General features: G+C 40.4%; 1 protein-coding gene across 1 annotated transcript in view; it reads right to left on the bottom strand.

Moving 5' to 3' along the window:
* GPC6 (glypican 6) overlaps positions 1-27,101 on the bottom strand; it is a 1,076,096-nt gene that overhangs the window by 71,306 nt on the left and 977,689 nt on the right. The window contains exon 6 of the mRNA XM_059996234.2: positions 20,057-20,200. Coding sequence (XP_059852217.1) covers positions 20,057-20,200 — 144 coding nt within the window. The remainder of the gene's footprint in view (positions 1-20,056; positions 20,201-27,101) is intronic.

Genomic DNA, 27,101 nt, shown 5'->3' with positions numbered 1-27,101 from the left:
GCCAAGAACATGGTATATCTCTCCATATGTTTGTATCACCTATAATTTCTTCCATCAGTGTCTTATAGTTTTCTGCATACTGGTCTTTTGTCTCCTTAGGTAGGTTTATTCCTAGATATTTTATTCTTTTCATTGCAATGGTAAATGGGAGTGTTTCCTTAATTTCTCTCTCAGATTTTTCATCATTAGTGTATAGGAATGCAAGAGATTGCTGTGTATTAATTTTGTATCCTGCTCCTTTACCAAATTCATTGATTAGCTCTAGTAGTTTTCTGGTAGCGTCTTTAGGATTCTCTACATACAGTATCATGTCATCTGCAAACAGTGACAGTATTACTTCTTCTTTTCTAATTTGGATTCCTTTTATTTCTTGTTCTTCTCTGATTTCTCTGGCTAATGTGATTTTGTCTGGCTAATGTGATAATGTCCCTCAAGGAAGTTACTGTTGATGAAACAGCAGTAGGAGCTGGAGGTGGCCTCTGTTTTTCCCACGCATTTCTAGATGGTCTCAGAGGAGGAGGGGAGGAGTTCCTCTGACTTCACTGTCTTGACCCACAGGAGGCTACTGCTGGCCAGCTGGAGAGGCTGGCAGAGAGTCTCATTTACTTTTACCTATCTTCTTTGCTCTTCCCTCCCCACCATGTGAATGGAAAGAGGAAGGCTGGAGGGACTTTCATAAGGTTTTAGTGCTTTTTCTGTGTTTTCACTAGAAAATGGCAGTGTTGGGCTTCACTGGTGGTGCAGTGGTTAAAATCCACCTGTCAATGCAGGGGACATGGGCTTGAGCCCTGGTCCGGGAGGATCCCACATGTCATGGAGCAACTAAACCCGTGTGCCACAACTACCGAGCCTGCACTCTAGAGCCCGCGAGCCACAACTACTGAGACTGCATGTCACAACTACTGAAGCCCGTGTGCCTAGGGCCCGTGCTCCGCAACAAGAGAAGCCACTGTAATGAGAAGCCTGTGCACTGCAACGAAGAGTAGCCCCCGCTCGCCGCAACTAGAGAAACGCTGTGCGCAGCAACGAAGACCCAACGCAGCCATAAATAAATAAATAAATGCAAGAAAATGGCAGCGTTTAAGATAGAATGCCTCTTGCCAGAGCAGCTTGGATGAAAAGGATAGTCAGTGTAGGTTCACTGACTATGACAAGGGTACCACTCTGATCATCTCACGCCTGCTGAATGGCTATCGTCAAGGAGACAAGAGATAAGAAGAGTGAGGATGTGGAGAGAAGGGGGCCGTTGTGCACTGTTGGGGGGGAATGTAAATTGGTTCAGTCCCTATGGAAAACAGTATGGAGGTTCTTCAAAAAACCAAAAATAGAACCACCATATGACCTGGCAAAATCCCACTTCTGGGTACATATCCAAAGAAAATGAAAACAGGATATCAAAAAGATACCTGCACTCCCTTGTTTACTGCAGCATTTTCCACAATAACCAAGATATGAAAACAACCTAAGTATCTGTCAATGGATGAATGGATAATGAAGATACGGTATATATCATATCTTATATGTGTAAGATATGATATATGTGTATCACAAACACACACAGCAGAACATGATTCAGCCGTGAGAGAGAAGGAAATCCTGCTGTTTACCACAGTGTGGACGGACAGTGAGGCACTTGAGGGCATTATGCTTAGTGAGACATGTCAGACAGAGAGAGCATCATCGTACTGCACGGTATCACTTCCATATGGAATCTAAGAAACTCACACTTGTAGAAACAGAGGGTAGAATGGTGGTTCTCAGGGGCTGGGGGTGGGGGGAATTGGGAGGACGTCGGTCAAAGGGTACAAACTTGCAGTAAAAAACAAAACAAAGACACAAGTGTACCACTTGGTGAAGGACGATGATAGTGCAGGAGGCTGTGCATGTGTGTGGCACAGGGTATATAGGGGAACTCTTTGCACTTTCTGCTTACTTCTACTCTGAACCGAAAACTTGTCTGAAAAATAAATCTATTAAGAGAAAAAAAAATATATCTACCTTCTCTGTGGCAGCGGATTCAACAAATTCAATTTTACTTTATTTTTGTTTGTGATTGTAATTTTGTGGGCTTTTCTATTCTAGAACATATATATTTCAATGCTGAAGATTCCTGATCTTAGTAGAATAAAATAGAATTAAAAACAGGCTTATGACAACCAGGACGACCCTATTTTAAAAGTTGAGAAGCAAAGAAATAGCTTCGCGCTAAGCCAGTGTACTTTTTGCATTAGTTACTTCATCTCTCTGGATTCTGGCATCCCCACTGGTAAAGTGAGGGTATTGGACTAGATGGGCTTTCACGTCCTTCCAAATGTAAGGACCCTTGAATGAAGAGCAAATGGTTTGAATTAGTTTTCCCTGGCAGTGATGGTGAATCTGCACTTTGGCTCCAAGCTGTCTCACTCCACCCTCTGCGACCCTCTTGAGAGGATGGTGGGGAAGTTCATGGGAAGGAAGGAGGCCTTGGCCAGCATTTTTAAAAGGATCAAGGCCTCGGGCTTCATTTACATCTTGCTCTACTTACCTGAACAAACAGTCTTGTTTTTAGAGTTGGCGAGAGCCAGTGCAAAGCCAAACATGGCTTTGGTAAATCACAGTCCTGTTTGCGTCACAATGACTCAAAAGGGCTGAAAAATTGCCGACCGCAATTCAAGATAATGCAATGATTTGGACGCAAAAGACAAAACTCTGTAATAAGGATTTTAACCCAAAGTCAGTAATCCTCGAGGGACTTTATACAACTCCCACAGGCATTTAAAATAATGTGCCGAAAGCCTCTTACCATTTTAAATCAATAGAGCTATAGCTCTTACTCCTAATCATCTGTTCAACCAAAAATAATTTACCTGCCAATGCTGTTATTGTATAGGAAGGGCTTCTAAAATGAGGACCCTGTGTCCCATATTCCCACAATTGAGAGCTTTGAGAAAATACCAGCAATGTAATGAAAAGCAAACTTAGGAGGGTAGTTGATTGAATGTTCTGGAAATACAATAGTCACCATCTAGACCCAAGGCCTTCTGCCCCATCCTTTCACCAACATCCTTTCTTTACCTCCCTTGAGCGAGCCTCCAGTCTTCATCACAGAATTCTGTGAAGTTGCTTGAGGCACCAGAAATAGCTCTATGTGGCAGACAGGAAAATCCCCTTCCTTCGTTCCTTCATTCCTCTGTCCCTCCCTCCCTTTTATTTTCCCCCAAACATAGAACCTTAGGAAAGTACCGTGAGCAACAGAGAAGTGACAAAGTAGCAGTAAACCCACTGAAATGTCTGTTCACCTCTTGTTTGACCTTTGATGGCAGTAGAAACATCACAGACACCAAGAGGATTATAACTTTAGGCCCCTGGGGAACAGAAAGCCAGCACTGGAAGTCTCTTCAAGGGAAACATCAGATAGCTGTTTCCAGTTGCTTCAAGCTTTGCAAACGAGGTACGATCTGTGAAAACCCTTTGCCTGTTATTCGAAAGTGCTGCACAAATGTGGAACACTCTTCTTATTTACTGAACCAGGAGAGGCTGTTAAGAGGCTCCTGCTTCAATCTGGGGCTACGTTATATTTTGTAAGCCAGGCAGGTGGGACAATTTGGTGGATATACGTGGGGATAAAAATAAGAAACCTGGGTCCTTGCTCTGGCTCCTACGTCACTGGCAAACCTTAATAACTTTGTGCCTCTGTTTCTCCTTTTATTTTTAACAGGAGAGAGGTCAGGATGGGGGAAGAGAAAAATAGCTGCAAGATCCTTGTCCATTTCTTGTCATTCCACAGAGTCAAATCTACTCTCCAAGCACCGATCATTTTACAGTTAAATTACTGTCCATGACTTGTCCCTGTGTTCACCTTCAAGTGAGTCAAAAAAAAAAAAAAAAGGCTATTTCAGATGCTATTCACCTTCGCATCCGATTCAGCCACCTAATCTGGGTTTTTCATGTCCTCTGCCAGGATTTCTACCTTCCCTGGCCTGAATGTTTTTGAAAAAGCCTTTCAGTGGCAGTCCTCGGTGGTGACGTGAGGCCACAAGACATGCTCTGCTTTCAGAAATGAGTCACCGGAGCCTCAGTGTGTCCCTTGCCCCCTCTACTCCGTCATTCGTCTAGGTTATTTGCATCCACCATTTAGCTGCCTGCTTCCCAAATTCTTTTACAGAGCTCGAATCTCTTATCAGCTTCCCAAATGTTCACCCTCGGACTTTTCATTGTCATCTTGCTACGTGGCTGCGTCTGAAAGAGAAGCTCCAGTGCTCGCTTATTTGACAACGATGCAGACACTGGTGTTAACTCTTCCTTCTCGTCTGTCTTTTCCTCGGTGACTCTTCCTAATGGTACCAAGCAAAGCTTTCGTAGCCTTAATCTCTTCCAATCCTGAGGCTTGAACCCGAAGCAGCCACTTCTGTAAAGACCAAAGGCTGGGGCAAAGGACTTTATCTACTGGCTTTGTGCTAAAGCCAAAATCCCAGTGAATAATGAAAATCTTTGAAGTTAGATGTTGTTCTTGTTTGATTAATAATAACAGTCACACTTCATCTATTGATATCACTATTATTAGCAATAATACTAAGGATAACTAAGTTTAATGCAGACAATGGCTGAGCCAGGAACTTTATACACGTTAATTATCATCATCACTGCAACAGGACAACACAGGTCCTGTGTTTTTATTTTTTTCTTCTCCATTTGAAAGATCAGAAAATGGGACAACAAGGCTAGGTGACTGCTTGTGCGCCTCCCTGGCTTTAGCATCTGTTACACCATGTGGAAATAAAGAGGAGTTGTGCCTTGAGGCACAAGAGGTGGGGTGCCCCTCACAGGGGTGGGAAGGAAAGGAGGAGCGAGGGAAGTGATCCATCGCTAAACCATGTGGGGCTGGCTTCTCTCTCAGTACCCCTCATCCTCATTTGCATGACACGAATGCGGGTTTTGTGACACCAAATGCCCCTTGCTTGCTCTACCTGTGCCTGCGTCCTGTCTGCCTGAGGCAGTGAGAGAACGAAGGGAAACACAGTTGTGTTCCATGCAAGCCTGTCCAGCAGGTGTACACCAAGGGCCTCATATGTATCAGTGCTAGCCCACAGGGTGCAGAATTTTGGCCTGGGAAGACCTTTGAGTTTCTGTAGAAGAACCTTCTATCCGAAGAGCTTAATGCGCCCTAGTTCAGCAATCCATGGCAGAATTGCCATGGGGGACTGGTACCGCTGCAAACTAAGTGAAAATAGGAACCCAGAAAAAGAATCCATGAGTATTGAGGTTGGCTTTCACCTTAAGGACATTTCCCAGACCCAGATGACCTGAAGCTTTGGTGTTAATAGATTTGCAGGGAGGGGCAAGGGACAGAAGTGTAGGGCTTCCCTAAGGCCATCAGCCTATATCACAAAAAACTGGAATTCCAAGGGGTTAAATCCTTAGTAGGGGAGAGAAATAGAAATACCCGTCACCACAGGCCACAAAGACTTTCAATCGATTAAGTTCAAAGGAATATAAGCTTATAAAAAAATAGAAACAAACAAATAGAATAGAAGATATATAAGGAAACAAAGCACCATGGGCAAAAGCCAGCAGAGATACCAGATGAGACCATCCAACACTTCTGATATCAGAAGTATCAGATGCAAAGTGTGAAATAAGTATGTTGAAAGATAGAAAAAGGTAGGATTTAGACATGTGAATAAGGAGTAAGATACTACTGAACACAGGACTAAGCACATTTGAAAAAGAACAAAATAAATATTAGAAATGAAAAATATAATCATTAAAGTTAGAAACTCAGCAGATAGATTTAATTGGAGATTACATACAACAGAAGGGAGAGGTAATAACCTGAGAGGTGGAGCTAAAAAAATTATTCTGAATGTAGAAAGAGACAAAGACAAGTTAGGAGACACAGAGGATAGAGGGAGAAAGTCTGACATGTCTAATCAGTTATGGGATAAGAGTAGAGAAAGAGAGAGGGAATTAGGTTGAGGTAATGCTTGAAGATATATGACTTAGCGTTTTCCAGATAATGAGAGAGACCAATTAGGAGATTTAGAAAGCCCAGCAAATCCTAAGCAAAATAAATTTAAAAAAAGAAAAGAAATCTACGCCTAGACACAACACAATAAAATTACAGAACAACAAAGAAGATCTTAAAAGCAGCTTGAAAGAAAATACAGATTATTTACAAGGGAAGGACCAAGAGTCGGCTTCGCAACAGCAGTGACACAAACCAGGAAACAGTGAAATATAAGCAGCAATGTACTCAGAGAAACGAACCGTCCATTCTAGGGTGATGTATTGAGCACAAATGTCTCCCAAGAATGAGGGCAAACGAAGACATTTTCAAATAAAACCCCCAGTAAAGTGAATCCTCTAGTATGTATTCCAGACCAAGGAAAGTGATTCCTGATGGCTGGTTTGATGCAAGAAGGAATGATAACGAAAGAAAGCAGTAAAATGTGGTTAATTCTATATACAAAGTTCCAGTACAAAATCATCATCACCATCATCATCATCTAAAATCTTGTAAGATTAAAAAAATTATAAGATAGAACTAAATTATCCAATAATAATAGCATATGATCTGAGGGGAAAATTATCAGAGTTGAGGTGTTCTGAGGTCCCTGTATTGTTCCAGAGAAGGGTAAGTATTTTTTTTTTTTTTTCCTGTACGCGGGCCTCTCACTGCTGGGGCCTCTCCCGTTGCGGAGCACAGGCTCCGGACGCGCAGGCTCAGCGGCCATGGCTCACGGGCACAGCCGCTCCGCGGCACGTGGGATCTTCCTGGACCAGGGCACGAACCCGCGTCCCCTGCATCGGCAGGCGGACTCTCAACCACTGCGCCACCAGGGAAGCCCGGGAAAATATACTGATTGATTGATTAAGCTCAGACTGTGTTAAGTCAGGACACATGCTAAAATTTCAAGAGTAACCATTTTATTGGTAACCATTCTATTCAAGAGTAACCATTTTTCTAATTGAATTAAAAAAAGTATTTAGATTCCAAACACTAAAAGACAAAAAGTGGAATGAGACAAAAATCCTCAATCAGTCCACAAGAAAGAAGCAAAAATAAGTCTGGAATGGATGAGACAAATAGAAATCACAAAACAAGATGGAAGAAATAAACTCAACCATCTTAGTTTTTCTAGTGCATTTAAATGAACTAAATGCACCAATTAAAGTATGAATATTGCGAGTCTGGATTTAAATATAAAACCAGCCATGTGATGGTTACAAGAGCCATATCTAAAACATAAGGGTTCAGAAAGGTTGAAAGCGAAAATGTGGAAAGAGATATGTCAGTCAAATACTAGTAAAAGAAAAACTCTGGTGTATCTCTGTTATTATCAGAAAGAAATCGACTGGGACTTCCCTGGTGGTCCAGTGGTTAAGACTTCGCCCTCCAATGCAGGGAATGCAGGTTCCATCCCTGGTCAGGGAGCTAAGATCCCACAGGTCTCATGGCCAAAAATCCAAAACATAAAACAGAAGCAATATTGTAACAAATTCAATGGTCCACATCAAAAAAAAAAGAAAGAAAGAAAGAAAGAAATAGACTTTAAGGCAAACAACTACTACTACTAGAGAAGGGGGATCCCTATATAATGATGACAAGGTCCATTTGCATAGAAGCTAAACTTGTAACTAGAAATACAGACTCAAAATATAAAAAAAACAAAATAGAACTACAAGGAAAAACAGATCAATCTTCCTGCCTAGTGAAATAACTCTCCCAGTAACTGATAGAGCAAACCTACCAAAAAAAAGAAAAAATCAGTAAAAATATGTAAGATTCGAAGACTGTTCTGAAAAGAGTCCTCTTATCCCATCGTCCCCTTCTCCTCCTCCAGGAGGCCCGGGGCAGTGGCTCTTCTCTGTGGGAGGTAAAGTTTAGGACGGGACATGATGAGAGGGCCTGAGGGAGCCCTGGAAATTGGTGCTTACACTTGGTCCACCACGGGGTGCCTCTGAATTTCAAAAAGTAGTGATGAATCACAGTTTATTTAAAAGTATCATGCTTCAGCTACAATTTGATAAATCACTGTAACAAATCTCTGGGTGGTTCACCTATTATTACTGGGCACAAGGAGTGTACTGTTCTTAAAAAATAAACACCCACACTCACCCACTCACCCCCCCACACACAATCCTTCCTTGGCGTACCATGCTCAGAGTTATGCAAATTGGCGTCTTCAAAAAATATTCCAATAAAGGGGGATGAGAGGGATAAATTGGGAGATTGGAATTGACATATACACCCTACTGTATATAAAATAGATAACTAATAAGGACCTCCTGTATAGCACAGGACATTCTTCTCAATACTCTGTAATGACCTATATGGGAAAAGAATCTAAAAAGAGCGGATGTATGTATATGTATAACTGATTTACTTTGCTGTACAGCAGAAACTAACACAACATTCTAAATCAACTATACTCCAAAAAAAAAATTAAATAAAAAATATTCCTAGGGACTCACTTAACTTCTAACTCTCCAAAGTCATGGAGAAAGAAATTTTTTTTTAATGAAAATAGTGTAAAGAGATTGTATTTTATTTATTTTTAAAGAGAGGATAAAGGTTGACAAGAGAGGATGAAGCTTCTTTCACTTGAGCCCTCACCATTAAAATCCTAATAAAATATTTCTTGTTCCTTGAAGACTACTGTATAAAGAAGATTTGATTTTCCTGAGTAACTGGAAACATTTTCATGAGGACATGTCTCACACTAAAGATTGCCCCTGGGTTTTTCGATTTTACGTGAGGAGATCAATTAAGGCAGTTTGCTACCTTTCTGTTTTCTTCCCAGAGCCGGTCTAGCTGCTTCATGTTTACCCCTTTTCTCTAGCACTCAAGGAGCTGCAAAGAACGAACAAAGGAAACGCTAGGCTTTTTCAAGTGCAGGGATGAGTGTTCTTCATTGTAATGAATTCAGGCTGCTTTGAAGAGTTTCCTTAGGTTCAAATCCCTTAGAATAAAACTTACCAAGTCATTGTTTTCCTTTCCTGCCTCATTACACATAAATAATTTATGAATTTAGATTGTAATTTTTCTACCAGCTGAATCAGAGCTCTACGATTTTGAAAATAATTCCACGCAGAAGCCAATGGCACACACATTCCTGAGACTTTCATTGCAATCGATAAGTTTGCTGTTGCTGTCAGCCTGTGCACTTTCCCTGATTAACCTGCGAAAAGTGTTCTCCGTCATGAATGCTATTCAGAAATAAACAGATATTGTAAAAGGAGACAAAGGCAGGTTCCGGAACTCGAATTCTTGGTGATCTTAAGTGATGATGTATGAAAGGAAGAAAGAGGGGGAACAATTTGATTTGCTCCAACTAGGTTGACCCAGAAAGGAGAAGAGCAGAAAAATTGCTTTGCCTAAGCGCACATGACGTCAAGTCAGACAAGAGCAGCCCTTACGACATCCAGTATCGAAGGTTCCTTTAAAAAATACACAGTCTGGATCGGAAAGACATTTAAATGACGGTAATAAAAAAGTCTTTGCTCATTCTGTTTTCCTATTGCTCTTTTTCTCCTACTCATTGGCAACAGCTTCTACATCCTCCTTTGAGACACTGTCTTGGTGGGCTACTGGGGCGGGACTCCTTTGCTCTGGTTGAATGATGATTGAACTTGAAGTTTGGGTAGGAGAAATAGCCATCCGATGGCTAAAAATCAACCTGACTTATAAAGGGATGCTGTTTCCTAGGGCAATGTAGACACTCCCTTTGTAACAAGGATTTAGAATTCCCTTAGATTTCTAAAAACTTTTAAATGCAATCTTCACCTGACCATGGTCTGATTTAAATGAGAGCTAGCTTGATCTGCCATCGCCCAAAGTGTTGTGAGCTCTTTGATTATGTTCTAGCCACTTATACTTGGTCCATATTACAGCACAGTAAATATATGTTGAATGAATGATGAATTTCTCTTTGTTTTTCATGAAAGGTTTGTCTCAGAGAGTAATGAATAGATTTTTATCGATTTAAAAATCTTGCCTTGGTCATCTGTATTTGGGGTTGATAATATTTCTGTTCACAAACGTGTCCATTTTCAGTCTGTGTGAGACACAGAGGGACATACGTCCCTGCCTCCTGGACAGCAGGCTTGGTCACGTGACCTGCTTTGGTCGACCAGATGGAAACATTGTGCTGTGTCCCTTCCAGGTGGAGACTCACGGTCTCTCTTTCCCCTGCTGCTGTAACAGGCAAAGCTCCAGATAATGGCTGACTGTCACCCCGTGTCCCGGAGTGAGGGTGACGACCACGTGTAGCTGACCCGCAGCCAACCGAACGGCGGACACTTGCTACGAACAAGAAATAAACCTGTGTTTTTCTGAGCCATTTTGGGGGTTGTTTGTAGTTGCTTCAGTGCCTGGCTTGGCCCCTCCAGATCAACAGAATGTTGGAAAAGCTTCTAAAGATATTACACAAACCCAACTTCCAAAAAATTATTTGTTAGCCAGCAATATAGTGGTCCTGTTACAGCAGCTGGTTCGTTCATTGACTGTCAACTTGTCTTTTTTTGTTTGTCTGTTTTAATAGCTTGGCCAGTCTTTTAGATGCAAGAAAATACCCATGAAGTCAGAGCCTTTGACAATAATAACCGTGAATGAGCTTAAGTAATAAAATTAGTGTGTATTGAGGATACGTTTCTATCTACCTTCAGCATTTATGAAGGGAAGTCAATTTTCACTCAAACAGGTTTCTTTTCATCTGGTTTTCTCTACAATGTTTATGCCCGAGGTTTATCGCTCGCAGTAAAGAGTGTCCAAGTATGTTATGGGAACAGCCCAATTCCCAGTGCTTTAAAATGTATTCCATGGGCCCCAGAGTCAGTTAAAAGCTGATTGATTATACAGCAAATGCATCAAAACTGGTATTTATGAAAAATCCCATTTCTTCAGCTCTATTTCTCATAAGCGTGAACGTCACGTCTGGGAGTTGTGGAGTTATGGTGCAAATATCTCAGACAGCTATGGGAAAAACTGACTGCAGCTTTTCCATAAGCTGCTCAATAATTTAATGAAAGAGCTATGTCCACTGATACCTCTCATGAACACATATTTTAAATGGTATGATTAGGGCAGTTTAGTACGGCTTGTGTACTCAGGCTTTCATAATCAGGTCACTGAAAACACATATTACATAGATGAATAAGGACAAGTAACGGGAATGAGTGTGCAGATGAACTTTTTCATCTGATCAGTTCAGAACTGGCAATGTCTTTCTTTAATTTATTTAAGGTACGGGCAGACTTCTGGCTTAAGAAAGGAGAGCAAGCTATCGGATACGGCCTAGCTCAAAGATGCTACGTTTGTTTAATGTTTTCAATGTGCATATTTGGTCGATGATGATTCATTTGTTAACATACCTTCCAAATATTTTTTTTATACAACTTTATTGGAATATAATTGCTTCACAATGCTGTGTTAGTTTCTGTTGTACAACAAAGTGAATCAACCATATGCAGACATATATCCCCATATCCCCTCCTTCCTGCGTCTCCCTCCCACCCTCCCTATCCCACCCCTCTAGGTCATCGCAAAGCACTGAGCTGATGTCCCTGTGCTATGCGGCTGCTTCCCACTAGCCATCCATTTTACATTTGGTAGTGTATATATGTCCATGCCACTCTCTCACTTCATCCCAGCTTACCCTTTTCCCCCACCCCGTGTCCTCAAGTCCATTCTCTATGCCTGCATCTTTATTCCTGCCCTGCCACTAGGTTCATCAGTACCATTTTTTTTAGATTCCATATATATGTGTTAGCATATGGTATTTGTTTTTCTCTTTCTGACTTACTTCACTGTGTATGACAGACTCTAGGCCCATCCACCTCACTACAAATAGCTCAATTCTTTTTATGGCTGAGTAATATTCCATCGTATATATGTGCCACATCTTCTTTATCCATTCATCTGTTGATGGACACTTAGGTTGCTTCCATGTCCTGGCTATTGTAACCCTCAGAATGGGAGAAGATATTTGCAAATGAAACAATGGACAAAGGATTAATCTCCAAAATATACAAACAGCTCATGGAGCTCAATATCAAAAAAAACAAACAACCCGATTGAAAAATGGGCAGAAGACCTAAACAGACATTTCACCAAAGAAGACAAACAGATGGCCAAGAGGCACACGAAAAGATGCTCAACATCACTAATTATGAGAGAAATGCAAATCAAAACTACAATGAGGTATCACCTCACACCGGTCAGAATGGCCATTATCAAAAAATCTAGAAACAGTAAATGCTGGAGAGGGTGTGGTGAGAAGGGAACCCTCCTGCACTGTTGGTGGGAATATAAATTGATACAGTATGGAAGTTCCTTAAAAAACGAAAAATAGAACTACCATATGACTCAGCAATCCCACTACTGGGCATATACTCTGAGAAAGCCATAATTCAAAAAGAGTCATGGACCAAAATGTTCATTACAGCCTTCCATATATTCTTTATTGGTGTAGTTTATCTCAGATTGCAAAATCAAATTCCTACTTCCTGTAGGCTAACGTTTTATGGGGCTCTATACGAGATACTATTCCCTGGAGGAAACACGGTGTGTCTAACTGGTTTGATAAACAATGTTTTTTTGCAAACAGTAACTCTTGCCTTTTTGATGATGCTAGCACTAACAACATGTGATGATGGAGAATGTACATGCTAGTTAGTTTTATTAAGTGCTACTCAAGAGAGGAGAACTCAATAAATACATGATTGATTGATACTCATAGAATGCATCGTTTTGGGTTTAGCTGAAGTCAGGAATTCTGACAGACATTTTCATGTTTGAAGGGGAAATAAGCATATCAACGTACCATAGAATAGACGTAAAACCCGTACAGCCATATCTGGGCTCTGAAAGTGTAACATTTTACTTTTGTGACCTAGAGGTCAGCAAAGCGCTTGCTTAAATGTTTCTGAGGACAAAGGAGAGTTTAAAAATAGAGTTGAAAATGGTTTTGCTGGTAAAATTACCCCCCAAATGATTTCAGACCACTTATACCTAAAGCAAGCTGTGCAAAAGTTTTCCCCCTTTAACATGTGCGGCATGACTTCATTTCATTGCTGGAATCCACGTGAGTCTCTGAACGTGTCTTGAAGCAGTGGAGCGGAATGGGCTTCCGCATCTCCCAAGGAGTAATGCAGCCAGTGGGGTATGTTACTCCCCAAGGTATACGACCGCCGCAATTAAACACTGCTTTGCCTGAGTTGAAAGAAAGGTCTATGCTTCTGATTTCACTGTGCTTCCACATTCCTGAAAGAAGAGCTTCCCAAGGATGTAAAAATAGTCCACTGTCCACTGGGTGGGAGCTGAAAATTCCACATAAGGGGCAGGCATTCCATTTAGGTTTCCAACAGTGTATATCATTGAATTAGATTTGTGCTTCCTCCAAGCCCATGGAATAAGCAGAATATCCTGGAGATAAGCCATCATTGTACATGTGTGTCTTAACGACATTCCCCACTTGGGCTTCACCAACCACAAGCCTCCTACAGAAGCCTGTGTTGGGAGGCTCCCTCTGCCACCACACGCTGTTGGTGATGCCCAGAGAAGGGCAGAAACTGAGACCAAATAACTTGGGTGGCTTGGTTTTAACGCTTTGTATTTTCTCCCTGCTTTGAAAGCTCGCTGCATTTTGCTGCTGTTGTTGCCAAGGGTTCATTGAAAATGAAACTAGGGTGTCTCAGTGGGGTTTTGCAGCAAATAGATAAAGCAAGTTCAGGCAGGACTGGGCAGTTCCAAATCTGAAGTGGATGGAGCAGTAGCTGTTTGTTTGCTGGGGTGAATGGGGCATAATTTATTCAGCTGCAGCAGAGGCTGAAAGCCAATCTGGCCTTGACCCATTTATCTTTAGAAAACTAATTAAAGAGCAGAATCTGGTTTACTGTTGTTACGGAGGCTTTAGTTTCTCCTGTTCAGGCCAAGCAAAGACTGAGAGGTGTGTGTGTGTGTGTGTGTCTCTGTGTGTGTCTGCGTGTCTGTGTTGAGGTGGAAAATGGAAAATATCAGTGTCACCTAAAGACAGTGGCTGAGGCTCTAGATAATAAAGCAGTTTCTTAACCACAGCCTGACATCCTTTTGAAATGCAAAATAGTGGATTTAGCCGGATGCAGAATCCTTTGAGGTGACAGTGAAATGCCATGGCAATTTAAAATGAACAACAGACAGTTTCCCGCATCCTTACAGCTAAGACTTCCTAAATCACACCAAATGGTCCCGAAGAGGCATGGAAGAACATTTTTAAGACCAACATTTTACTCTGAAGCTGGGATTAACCATCAGGCAGAAAACGGTGCCAGGATGTGAGTTGCTTTGTCCACTTCGTTTCTGAACAATAAGATAAAGGGTATAGCTTGATGATGTTTTACAGGTACTTAAATTTATACGTATTAATATTAACAACATATTTGTCACCAATGGCACACCAATACATTTCAGAAATTGCATTGTGTTTTTGCAAGAACCATATCCAATAATAAACATACGATCTTGGGGGCCCAGCTAAAGAAGTTCATAGGAGACAAGCGGGGAAGTCCAGCACACGTGGGGAGTGGGTGGGGATGATATTATGCTTTACATTCTTTCCAGTATGTTCTAGGACATCATTCTTTTTCAGGGAAACTACAAGGGTCATAATAACCACCAGACAAGGAGATTGGACTAGTTCAACCGCTGGAAAACCTGGAGGTACCAAGAGAATGTTGGGGAGGGCAAGCACACACTGTCAACTGGAGCTAGTCAAGTTGTATCAGTGGGTCCAAACTAATAGAACCCTGACTTGTCCTACCACTGATGCTTCCTTCTCCCACTTTCCATTTAGCACCAGGAGACCTTGAGCTATCTGCCTTCCCTGTTCCTTCCTCAAGATCTTCCCTTCCAGAGTACTCCTGTTTCAGATATACCTCTTAACTTTCTTACCTTATCCAAACTGCCCTGGGCTCAGAGAGCTGGAATGATAAATAGGGATACCACTCAGAGGACATTTTCTTTTAAACAAATGAATATTAAAGGAGGAAAATTAGACACAGTGTTGCCACTGCCTAAATTTAAGGCCAGGCAGACATGTAGCACCATGACATCATAGGTGTGCTACATGAATCAATGAGCTCATCAGGTGAGAGGCGTCTTCTCTTCTGGGTCCATGATGCTATGGAGGGTTCAGGTCTTTATGAAGTGGTAGCACCAGCACAGAGTGGTATTATGAAAACCACTGGATAACTTAACTGTCTGTTTATTACAGTTATTACTTAACTGTCTGTTTATTATTACTGTTAATATGTAATTTATTACAGTTAATATGTAAGTTAAAGTCAGGTAGGATAACCTGGCTGTGCCTATCCTCACCCCCAGTACAAACCGCTTGGTAGTAAAAAATATCCAATGCTTTCTCCCTAAATGCTCTAAAAGATATCAGTAAATCCAAGTAGGAAAACAAAGAGTAAACAAGCTATACCACAAACTCTTTCTTACCCCCCTAAATTCTCTGTGTCCCAGCTAGTGGAAAACTTAGCTCCTTATGCATGAGAGCTGCTGTTGGTTTGTTGTCATTATTAGGGAGGTAATTATTCACTCAGCACAGAAGAAAAAAGCCAATATATTCTATCAGGGAAGAGCAAGTTTTTCAGGCAGACTATACACAGTCTGAACACTGGGACAGAATTCAAATCAGCCACCAGATGAGCTAGTCTTACACAAAGCTGAGATTGAAAACCTTGCCATTGAGAAAGAATACCAAGTGGTTGTTAACCATAAACACCAAGCAGAGAGGACATTCTTAAACCCGTTGGTCAGGTACAGTGTTCAGTGTTCTCTCTCTAGACAATCTGGAAGGAGGAAGTGGAGGTGGGATTTCTCAGAAACTCTCCGGAATGACCATACAAAGACAAATGGGGATGAGAAGAAGAAGAAGACCAAAGCTTACACTATGTTGCATTGTCCTCCACACAATCCTCTGGGAAGCAAGAGGAAAACAAATTCAAAGGAAAAAGAAAGAGAGATTATTCTATACATAATAGCACAGCACAGGTATAACGTTTAGCGTTGCAGACTGGCATTCCACCCATCCCCACCCCCGACTCCCTCAGAATGAGCAGTAGAATATTTGAGAGTCTGCACACACATGGTATGATGTTGAATACTTACTGGAGATTCACTGGTCTAACTCATTGACAACTTGATGAATTAACTTCCAAGTCTAGGGTTTTTTCTAATCTACTTTAAGAAAATATATTTCTCTAAGACACATAATTTACAGTATATTTTTGCTCTAACGAATTAGCAGGAGTAAAATAACAGACACTCCCTGCCCAAGTGTGTCCAGGAGCTGTAGAGCATGTTGTGTTGTAATATTCTGAGCTGTACAACTAACCAACAGGGTGGTATGCTCAGATCTTAAAATCAAGCTACTTTGTGTTGGAGTTATTTTTACACACTGTACTCTCCGTGAAGTTCTAGTGGAATTTTCCTTAAAGAAATCACTGTTTCACACCACATTATTTAAGAGAATTCACAGGGTATAAATTTAAGAAAAAAGGAAGAGAACCAATCTCTTCCTGATTTCAAATAACCACCTCTGGTCTATTTAATTGCAAATCAGTAACAGTGGGCTGGGACAGGAGGACTGCTAGGGTGAGTGTTGGTGACAGGAAGAGACAGATGACAATGGACCAGTTTGTGAATCAAGTTAGTTAATGGCATTTGTTCATTTCTTGAACAAACCATGGCTGCTGGCAGGAAGGACTTCAGTATTCTCTGAGGAGTCAGCTTTCCGTCAGAAGCGGAATTTATACAAGTATATTCATTCATTATTGGATAATAAAAATAACTTTAGGGTAGTATGTCTGAAAGCTACACCTAAACTGTTTTTTATGCCCATATAACTTTGAAGGAACACATGGAATGTTTCCTAGTGATATAAAAGAATTGACAACTTCCTTATAAATGTAGTAAGAGGTTAAATGATGGAACTGATAGATTTTTAAGAGAGAGTTTTGTTTTGCTTTCAATTACTTTATGTAAGTTTTAGCAGTGGCTTACCTAGTTTGGGATTAGGAGATTTATTTCTAAAACAAACCCCATAACTACCACTTCACATAAAAATTTGCTTTATAATAGCTGGTATAAGAGCATTTACCAACAGATCCCAAAGTTAATGCCACAGGTACTAATTTTAAATGGTAGCAAGAAGCAACTCTCCGAGAGCTTTATAGCTAAGATTTTTTTTTGGCAAAAGGGGTGGGGTGATTGGGATAGTCTTTGGGATGCTATCTTTTGAAGCATTTTCTCTGCTGAAACACTGAGAGAAATTAAAGGGAGTCTTTTCCAATTATCCTTCTTTTCTGGGACACATGCTTCTTATAAATATTCAGGAAACATCTTTTCAGGGGAAAATTAAAACAGGAGTAGGTAACCTGAGACTTGTTCATAAACTTTCCAAATAAGCAGTGATATATGGCAGACCCATCAGGACCTATCACCTCTGCGTGTATCTTGAAGATGATTTTATCTGACTGTTGCACAGCACTGTCTGGCCAAGGTAACTGCTCCAACCTTTCCACTACTCAGAACTATATTGAACCTGCAAAGGGACGAAAGATTTGGGGGAACAAACGGCCGCAAAATGGAGATTCTGATGTTAGCTTCGGAATTAGCTTGTGTGTCTCGAGAATAACTCCGTATAGCTCCTTTTTACGTGGAAACAGTCCCTTGGTCTCAGGGGCTGGGAAAGTATCTCCAGGTAGGTTTATGGCTGGCTGTGAATTACAAATCGCTAATTCTTACAATCTGGGAAGGAATCAGTATTTAACTGAATAAAAAATTAACAAAATTGCCATTCTCCCTGATAGAGCCTGGAGCCACACCTACGAGGAAGTAGGTACCATATGCTGTCAGAGAATATTTTAGAATAAAATTGGCTTATTGATTTAAATTCTTCTGCACTCACTCCGGTCCTTATGTACCTTGAGTTTGGTCCTCTTCTCATGATCATATGATTAACCATTACTAATTCTTTTAAAAAATGATTCAATGTATCTTGGGGGTGCGTAAACTAGAAGATCCTAACTCACTTTCCTATTTGCCAAGATTCCTCAAGACCCTTGTATTTGGGGCACTTTGAGAATGACCAGTGAAGTTCCTTTATAAAAGATTCAAATCCCAATTTTCATATCTACTAGATTTTAAACATCCTGTGAAATTCTCAAAGTGTTGATGTTTAATTCAAGCTGTACTGAATTGTATAAATACCGTTGCCTTGAGAAAAGCATTTTTCTTGTTCTACTTCCCCTGTTTGAGTGTGTGTGTGTGTGTGTGTGTGTGTTTCTCCTGGTAGGAAAGAATACTGTGCTTCTGTTTCAAAGGCAAAAAAATTAATTAGTAGTCATAGATGTCACTATAGTGTTCAAAATCAATGCAGTTTTAACTAAGTGGATAATATACTCCATTTGATTTCCAATTTTATTTTCCTGAGGTAAGAATATTTAACCTGAGATCTAGCCTCTTAACCGATACAGTACTGCTGTCTGCAGTACAATGGTTGTACAGCAGGTCTCTAAAACTTATTCATCTTGCATTGTGCCCAGTTCTGATATGAGAGTTCATAAAAATTCTGAAAAGCCTGAATTGTTTCATTAACTAAGTTAGAGCCAACTGAAATAGGAAAAGCAAAAAACAAGAAACAAAGGGGCGAGAGAGACGGAGGTCAAACCCCTACTCACAAATGGTGCTCTGGTTAAAAGGACCTTGACATACAAAGGAATTTGTAAAATAAAAATCCAAACAATGGAATCTAATGAAACCACCATTTCTTTACAACTGGCTGGTTGTTTGGTGGAATCTAATTGTTTGTTTAAAAGAGAAAAGGTGACTAATTTTAAACTTTTCCTGAAATTGTGAATAGAGAATAGATATAACTAAGGTAAAGTACAAGGTTGAAGCAATTACCCAAATGATCCCTTTTTCAAAACCTACACCGAAGAGGGGGTTTTATTTGCTAATGAACAGTAATAAGTTTATAACAATTTAGCGGTTAATGACTCCACTTACCCCTTCACTTTGACACTTCGTGGACAGGTCTTTGTGTTGTAAGCACATTTGATTTTTATAGAGAGAAATGCTGAGATGTACTTAGTATGAGGCCAAATGCTACCAATTGAATCTTATAAGTTCTATACTATAGAAGGATATTAGCTAAAATGATACAGTAATTTATAACAGTGACTAATAAAAGTATTTTCATAACCAGAAACCCTTGAGATCTGAGTTTATGTGACATAATCAGATGTGGTTCAAGTGTTTTATGACCTTAAGGCTTTGATTTGTTAATTTTACATCAAGATAATTGGCGAAGCAACATTAACGGCACTAACAATTACAGGTATATAAATTGTTTATAGTGCTATAAATTGTATTGAAAACGATTGGGCAGTATTTCCTTGAAATTATGAGCTTTTCATTTTTTATAGCAAAATTTGATGTTTGAAACACATTAACAATTGCGTTTACTATATTTATGGTTGTAATCGCCAAGTAAATTGCTTCAATGATAGATGTTCGGTCCCCTGACACACGTTTAAATGGATCAAAGAGTGACTATTTCTAAGCATTCCAACTTTTAAAGACACATAAAAAAGAAAAAAAGTGGTAGTAGTATTGATTTGGGGTCTCTTGGCAAGATTTTTCAAACAGAAACTTTACATATAAGGAACATTCATGATAAAGTTACATTGTATCATAATTGAATAAATAACTGAAGCAGTTGAATAAAAAATGTGCTATTGTAGTTATATCTCTGGAAGATATAGGAACTTAATCTCCAAATTAATATTTCAGAAGAAATATGGAGTTGAAAATTTGGCCATTGTATGAGTGGATTAATAGTGATAAGACTTCTTAAATAATCTAATTCTTGACCTAAAAGGAAGATCTCATTACTTTTCAATATTCTAATTAAGACCAGGAGCAGACGTAAGAATGAGATGACTTTTACCACCAGCTTTTTCAGAATCCCATCACGTCTTCTAAAGAATAACCCTGGTAACAGAAAGTAACCGCAACGGGAGGACTCACCAGCCGGTCCAAGCTTGTGCCTGCAGCAGTGGTTGGTCTTTCCTCAGGATTGTAAGGCCTGAACCGTGTATTAAAATTTTCGGGAGCTGAGCGAGCAGATCTGAGGGCTGGAGCAGGTTTGGGTTGGCCACATCCCTGAAAGACCTGGAAGAACCATTGAAAGGTTACGAAAGTTATACAGTGAGTTTCTTCCTAAGATTATGACGCCAAAGCATTCAGTGCACTGGCTTCCACATTTTTCATGGAACTCTTACCTCCAAAAAAACTCTGATCTTGAAACTTAAACAAATACAAGCACCAATGAAACAGAATTACTCCGTCAGATACAGAGTGACTGACTTATGGCCTGACTCTTATTTTCTACGTATACAGTCAATCCTCATTATTTACAGATTCCGTTTTTGTGAATTTGCCTACAGTGGACCCTCTCCGTATCCATGGGTTTCGCATCTGCAAATTTAAACAAACTCGGATCAAATGTGATTTTGAGATCTGCGGGGGCTCCTGGAACTAATCACCTGCAGATACCGAGGGAAGACTGTATTCACTAAAATTAATTTGTAATCCCCAAATCAACACTCAAAACACTTCTGCAGACATGGGGAGAGCGGCAAAGCGCATGTTCACAGCTGCAACAAGGAGAAGCTGCGCCTTCTTGCTTCGGCTCTCAAGCTGTAAACGCACGTCTCTTTGTGGTCGTGTTTTACTTGGTGATTTCCCAGTATAAAACAGCCCGCGGCCGTAGGGCTAAAGTGCTGTCTAGTGTTCCTAAGGCTCTGATGTGCCTTTCGGAGAAAACTGTGTGTTAGATAAACTTAATTCAGGCATGAGTTACAGTGCACTTGGCTGTGAGTTCAATGTTAACGTATCAACGATATGTATCAAGTAAGGTGTCTTTCAGGAGAGACACGCCTAAAACAAGGTTATGGATTGACTGGTTGATGAAAATGTGACTAAAAGCTTGCAGGAACCTAACCCTGTATTTCTAGTAGGAGCAACGGTTCAGTATTTGCTAATTCAGGGTTTGTGGCGACTCATAGAACACAACTATGCAAATAATGAGAATGGACTGTATTAAAAGTAGGAATTGTAATAGTTACCTCATAGGATGATTTCAGGATTAAAGAAATTATGTCCCAGACATTTTCATGTACTTGAATTTGGCATTCAAGAAACATTCGTTTGGGATTCTTGTTACTGTGACAAATGTATTTCATGTATAGCATATAAGGCCAATAACTTGAGTGTCTCCTCTTTGAGTAATGAAAACCTCTAATAGAAGAATTCTTTGAAAACACTCGCTTGAGCAATGATGTGGAAATAGGACAAGCAAATGTGGATAATTTCTCTATAATGACAGTTTCCTCTAATTTTGTTGTTGACAGCTGTTCATGACACAATTAGGGTTGCCAGGGGAAATCAAACATTCTATTGTAATGATCTCAGGGACCAAGCTGCTAGTTCTTTTCCACAGTGGTTTTACTCAGGGTGGTGTGGGGATACCTCCTTTGCCAATTTTAGAAGCTTCGCACTCTCTGCTGGTTATCAAGAGATAATCCCTTTGACAGAATTACAGGAAATCCAGTAATATTTTCAGAAAGTTTTTTTTTTTTTGCGGTACGCGGGCCTCTCACTGTTGTGGCTTCTCCCGTTGCAGAGCACAGGCTCTGGACACGCAGGCTCAGCGGCCATGGCTCACGGGCCCAGCCACTCCGCGGCATGTGGGATCTTCCCAGACTGGGGCACGAACCTGTGTCCCCCGCATCGGCAGGCGGACGCTCAACCACTGCGCCACCAGGGAAGCCCCATTTTCCGGAAGTTTTGATGAAGTTCAACTTCGCGTTTCTTCCGTTTCTACACAGGAGATGATTCTACCCTGGATACTTCTTTCAGTAAACTTTTCGGGACGCTGTCATCCAGTTCTTAAAGTACACGTGTGTGTTTGGAATGCATTCCTTCTGGTTTTGTTATTTGACTCTGTGTTGTTTAACTCCAAAACAAGCGTTTTTCATCAGGCATATTATGGGATTCCACTGAAGTACGCAAGGGCTCCTGAGTGCCATTCCCAATGACGAATTCCACCCTGAGACACAATTCATTTAGTTTTACCACTACAGCTGATTTCTCCTTTGCTGTATTCAAAAGTTCTCCTTCCACTCAGCACTTTGCAAAGCGGGAGCACTTTGTCTTGGCATTCCTCGAGGTTGGCCTTAACACACTATTGATTATTCTTCTCTCACACAATTTCTGAAGCCGATGGTGTAAACCAGTGTGATAAAGCTAGTGCGCCCCTTTCTGCCCACCGCCTAAATCACCTCCCAGCGGCAAGGTCGTTGCTGATGGAGGGCATTAGCATTTCCAAAGCTCCAGGGTTCGGTTGAGTGTGCTATTCTGGATTGCTTCGAAAATGACAGCTGACTTTTAAAAAGTATAAAGCCTAGGGCAAAACAATATTAATGGCTTTGCTGAGATTTCTTGAAGCTGGGCACATGGAAAGAGTTAACAGGCCTTCTTAATTTGCCTTTTGGGAAGAACCTGGCTCACTGGCTTAAGTTAAATCAAAGGAACAAGAAATTCCCTGAAAGAATATTAGTGCCCCAGGGGAGATATTTCATTGTAACAAAAAACCTTACCAGTTGTATGATTTTTTTTTGTTTTTTGGGGAGAGTGTTAATTATAACGATAGAACATAGGTAAGTCAATATAGCTTCCTGCTCGTAGCTTTCTGTTATCTATATCAGGCTTGGATTTTGAAGATGATTTCAGTGCAGAAATTGCTGGGTCTATGATCTATGATCCAAATTGAAGACAGAGGCTTCTAATTACTATGGAAACAACACCTAACCCCATAATCAGATGGAAACCTTCATAGAAATCTGTCACAATATGTGAAGATATGAATCATGAAGGGCCTTCAGCACAGACTGTAGTATACCCTTAGAGAAAGGGAATTGTCTTAAGAGATAACCTTTAGTGTGGAAATGCAAAGCTTAGGGATCAAGAGCTGTTTTTCAGAAACTTACAAAACCTAAAAAAAAAAAAAACAACACAAAGATACCAGAACATCAGCGTACCCTGTCTTTGTTCGGGAATGATTTAAAACACCCGTATGATTCTCATGTAGAGAATGTATCTTAAACAGCATATATCCGTCAAATAACTTAGATGACATGCAAAGTGAAAATTAATAATTTCATTTTCAATACGTGCAATCTGTTAGCTAGACAAAATATTTTTCAAACATGGGTTTCATGGGGTCGTTGACAGAAGGAATTCCCATGCAGAACATTTGGACTGTCTCACACAATGTTTTTGAGCCTGCTATAGCAGCAGTATAGTTAGGCAAAGTTCTGGGCCTCCTGAGGTCCAGGGCTCTATTCCTATAAAGGACCAGTTAGCCTTCTTCCTGGTGGTCTGGGTGCCCCAATATTCTGTATTTTGAATAAGGGTAGAAACAGATGAGGAATAATGTGAGGGGGAAAGTTCTTAGTTTCAATGAGTCTGTAGATCAAGGTTCTCCCCCAGGGAGTGGTCAGGACTGCAGATACAGATTTAGATCATTAGCCTAAAGATGGTATTTAAAACCCCGAAACTGGCTACACTCACCGAGGGCAGGTATGCAGACAGGTGACAGGAGGAGCTGAGAACAGCCCAGTGCCACGTCAGCATTCAGAGGACCTCCCTGAACCTTAGTTCCCTCCTCTGTCAAATGGGAATAATAATATTATTTACCACACAGATAGGCTGTGATGATAAAATGCAATAATACCTAAGGCAGGAAAATAGAAGTCAGTGTTTGGAAAAGTAAGTGCTTGATAATAATTAGCTAATTATATCATTCTGCGATCGGTTCTTTCTAGTTCTGTTTTCTGAGTAAGGAGATTTGAGGGGGGAAAATGTCTGGGCTGATGTTTCTTAAATGTCTTCCACAAAATATTATTTCCCGGGCTGTTAACAGCTGTTACATAAGCAATGGATTCCACGTGTCCAAGTTAAATGAGGTACCTTAGCAGGGCTTCATCAGGGTAACATGTGTTTTGACTCGTCAAAAGGAAGAAGCTCATTTGTAGTGTTTTCCAAAAACTATCTGGCCAAGGGTTCTCCAGGAATTCTTACAAGGTGTTCCAGGGAACATACCAGGACACACTGGGAGGTCTGCTCTAATTAGCTAAGAGGAGAAGTGATTCAGATGTAACTGCACTTACCTAGAGGTATTTGTGAAGCCACTCCCCGCTCCACTACCTTTAACTCAAGAGAAGAAATATTATACAGGTCTTCTCTTTACAACAGAACTTTCCGGAGGATATGGCTTCAGGCTAAGTCACCTTGTCGTGGAACAAATCATTAGCTCTGCTCCTTGAAAAAATGGAATCAGTACTACCTCCTGCCTGGCTCCCTCCAAGGAACATTGAAAAGGATAATTAGATAATTTGGAAAAGTATTTGGAAGTCCCAGTGTAGACAGATGCTACAGAGGTACAAAGAAATTATCCTTCCCACCTAGCAGACTCGCAAAACCTGTAGATTTCGGGAATATATAGCTTGGGAATCCTCTCTCTTAAGAGGATTACTAAGATAACGTCTCTGAAGTATGTTGGCATTCTGAGATGAAAGAAGCTGACCTTAAAGATAGAAAGTGCTGAAAGAAGAGACATTTTATTGTTTGGAGAAACAAGAAAGAGAGGGGGTGTGGTGAGAACAGGTTGGAGTGCTGTCTCAGGTTTCCAAGTACAAGCATTATTCCTTTAAGAACATTGCAGCATCTTAACAGATTTCCTTAAAATAAATAACACAGTGTGCACTTTTTCAGAGGCATCCAAGCTTTTACCTCCCTGTCCCCTTTACGTTCTGCGGGTTGACTGTACATTCACCAAAGTCATTACTGGCAATCTGAGAAGCAACGGCTGCACAGCGGTCCTGTCTCAGCCCGTGTGTGTGTTTTTTTAAAAATTTATCTTCTCAGTTTCTACTCAGTGGGTTTTTATTCTGGTGCGAAAGATGTTGCTATTCCCATACATCATTTTGAAATTTGCAAACAAAACTCTAATCTTGTATAGTAGTAGGGGTGACAGTTTATGCTACCTAGATTTAATTGGACTTGATGTTTTGAGAATGATGTTTTATTTACTTATTAGATTCTAATTTACATTAGAGTGTTAATGAGTGAACTGTTTGTTAGATGACCACTTGGGGAATTCAAATCTATCCCATTTGTTCCCAAGGAAACAGAAGCTATCACATCTGATGGGCTCTACATATATTTTGTCCAAGTGTGGCCACTTCTTTCACGAGAGTCAAGTATAATAGGAGGGTGACCAATAAGGGTCTAAAAGCTTGGAGTCCTGCTTTCCGTCCTTCTCCTTACACCTGTGTGGCGCAGGGGTACTATGTTGTCCCCAAATCTCAAGGCTGTTGTGAAGATAAAATAATATGATACGTAGAAAAGACACTGAAGCAATGAGGTAAAAAGATGTACTGTTACTTTACTGATGTAATCTATAATCAAATAGGACAATAACAGGTAACAAATCAAATCTAGGGACTATGCAGAGTGATGCGTGAATAATTTAAGATCTATGAAGAATAAGACCTTATACATTTTGTTCACCATTGTATCCCAGAATCTGTAAGAGTTCCTAGCACACAGTATGTGTTTAAAAAATCAGAAATGAAAGATTATAAGTAAAATTGTTAGTTGTAATTTCTGCCTTTTGCAAACATTTATTGAAGTCAATTAGGAGGTAGATTTCTGTAATGAGAAAGAAAAGACAGGAAAGGAAAGAGAAATAATACTTATTGAGTGTCTATGATGGACCAGACTCAGGGCTACGTGTTTCATACACGTATCTCAGCAGTCAGTTATCTCAAAATCAAAGTTGAACCCTTCTTCCTTAGGCTTCAGAAAATACAATGAATTATCCATCCATATTTAAAAAAAAATTTATCTCCTATACTCCACTTACTGTGCCAACTTAAGGCAAAACCAAATCACCAACTTGGTTTAACTGATAACTAGAACCAAAAAATCCGGTTTCTTTCTTTTTTTGCTGTACGCAGGCCTCTCACTTCTGTGGCCTCTCTCGTTGTGGAGCTTCCCGGACCGGGACACGAACCTGTGTCCCCTGCATCGGCAGGCGGACTCACAACCACTGCGCCACCAGGGAAGCCCCCGGTTTCTTTCTTTTTTTTTTTTAATTGAAGTATAGTTGCTTTATTATGTGCCGATCTCTGCTGCACAGCAAAATGACTCAGTTTTACACATATATACATTCTTTTTCAAAATATTCTTTTCCATAATGGCTTATCCCAGGAGATATAGTTCCCTGTGTTACACAGCAGGACCTTGTTGTTTAAAAAAGCTGGTTTCTTGCTCATCTGATAATAGCTACTTGCTGTGCTTGATGGGACAATTAGAGAGCAGAAGACTTCGTGTATAAAATAGGCTTGGCTCTAACTGTTGGGAGGCGAGTTGAGAGCAAGTCTTCTGGAGAGAAGCGGCTGCTTCCCGATCTCCCCGTCCTGTAAAAAGCAGCAGAGCCTGCACACAGTTGTATCACAGCCCAGTTACTCATCATCTAGGTTCAGCTCAGAGCTGGGGGCCTGTTCTCAAAGCGGAAGTGAAACGTGAAGACTGAAATGGGTGTCAAGGGTGCGTCCACATATCCTCATTCAACGATGCAAGTAAGTTAAAATATTTAAAAACCCATTTCATTAGAAGCAGTAGCAAGGAGAGCTCCATCATCACCATGACACAAGATTAAACTAGACACCCCAGGGCCTCACTTTTGCACATTTTTTTCTGGTTCCTAACAACAATCTGCTAATATCCTAAGAAGTGTTTTCCTAAATACAAACTTAAAACATTTTAATAATGACTTCTTTCTTTAGATATAAAGTCATTATACTCATCATACATTTTAAGAATCAGCATTTTTTATTTTATGTTTTTACTTTTATTAGTGTGCCAATTTTACTGATGGATTGCCTTTCAAGAAAACAGGCTTTCATCCTCTGACTCCAAATAATCTCTCTTCTTCTCTCTCTTC

Source organism: Delphinus delphis, chromosome 18, assembly GCF_949987515.2.
Source record: "Delphinus delphis chromosome 18, mDelDel1.2, whole genome shotgun sequence".
NCBI lineage: Eukaryota > Metazoa > Chordata > Mammalia > Artiodactyla > Delphinidae > Delphinus > Delphinus delphis.
The sequence above is the reverse complement of the archived record's forward strand: the minus strand, read 5'-3'. Positions and strand labels throughout refer to the sequence as shown.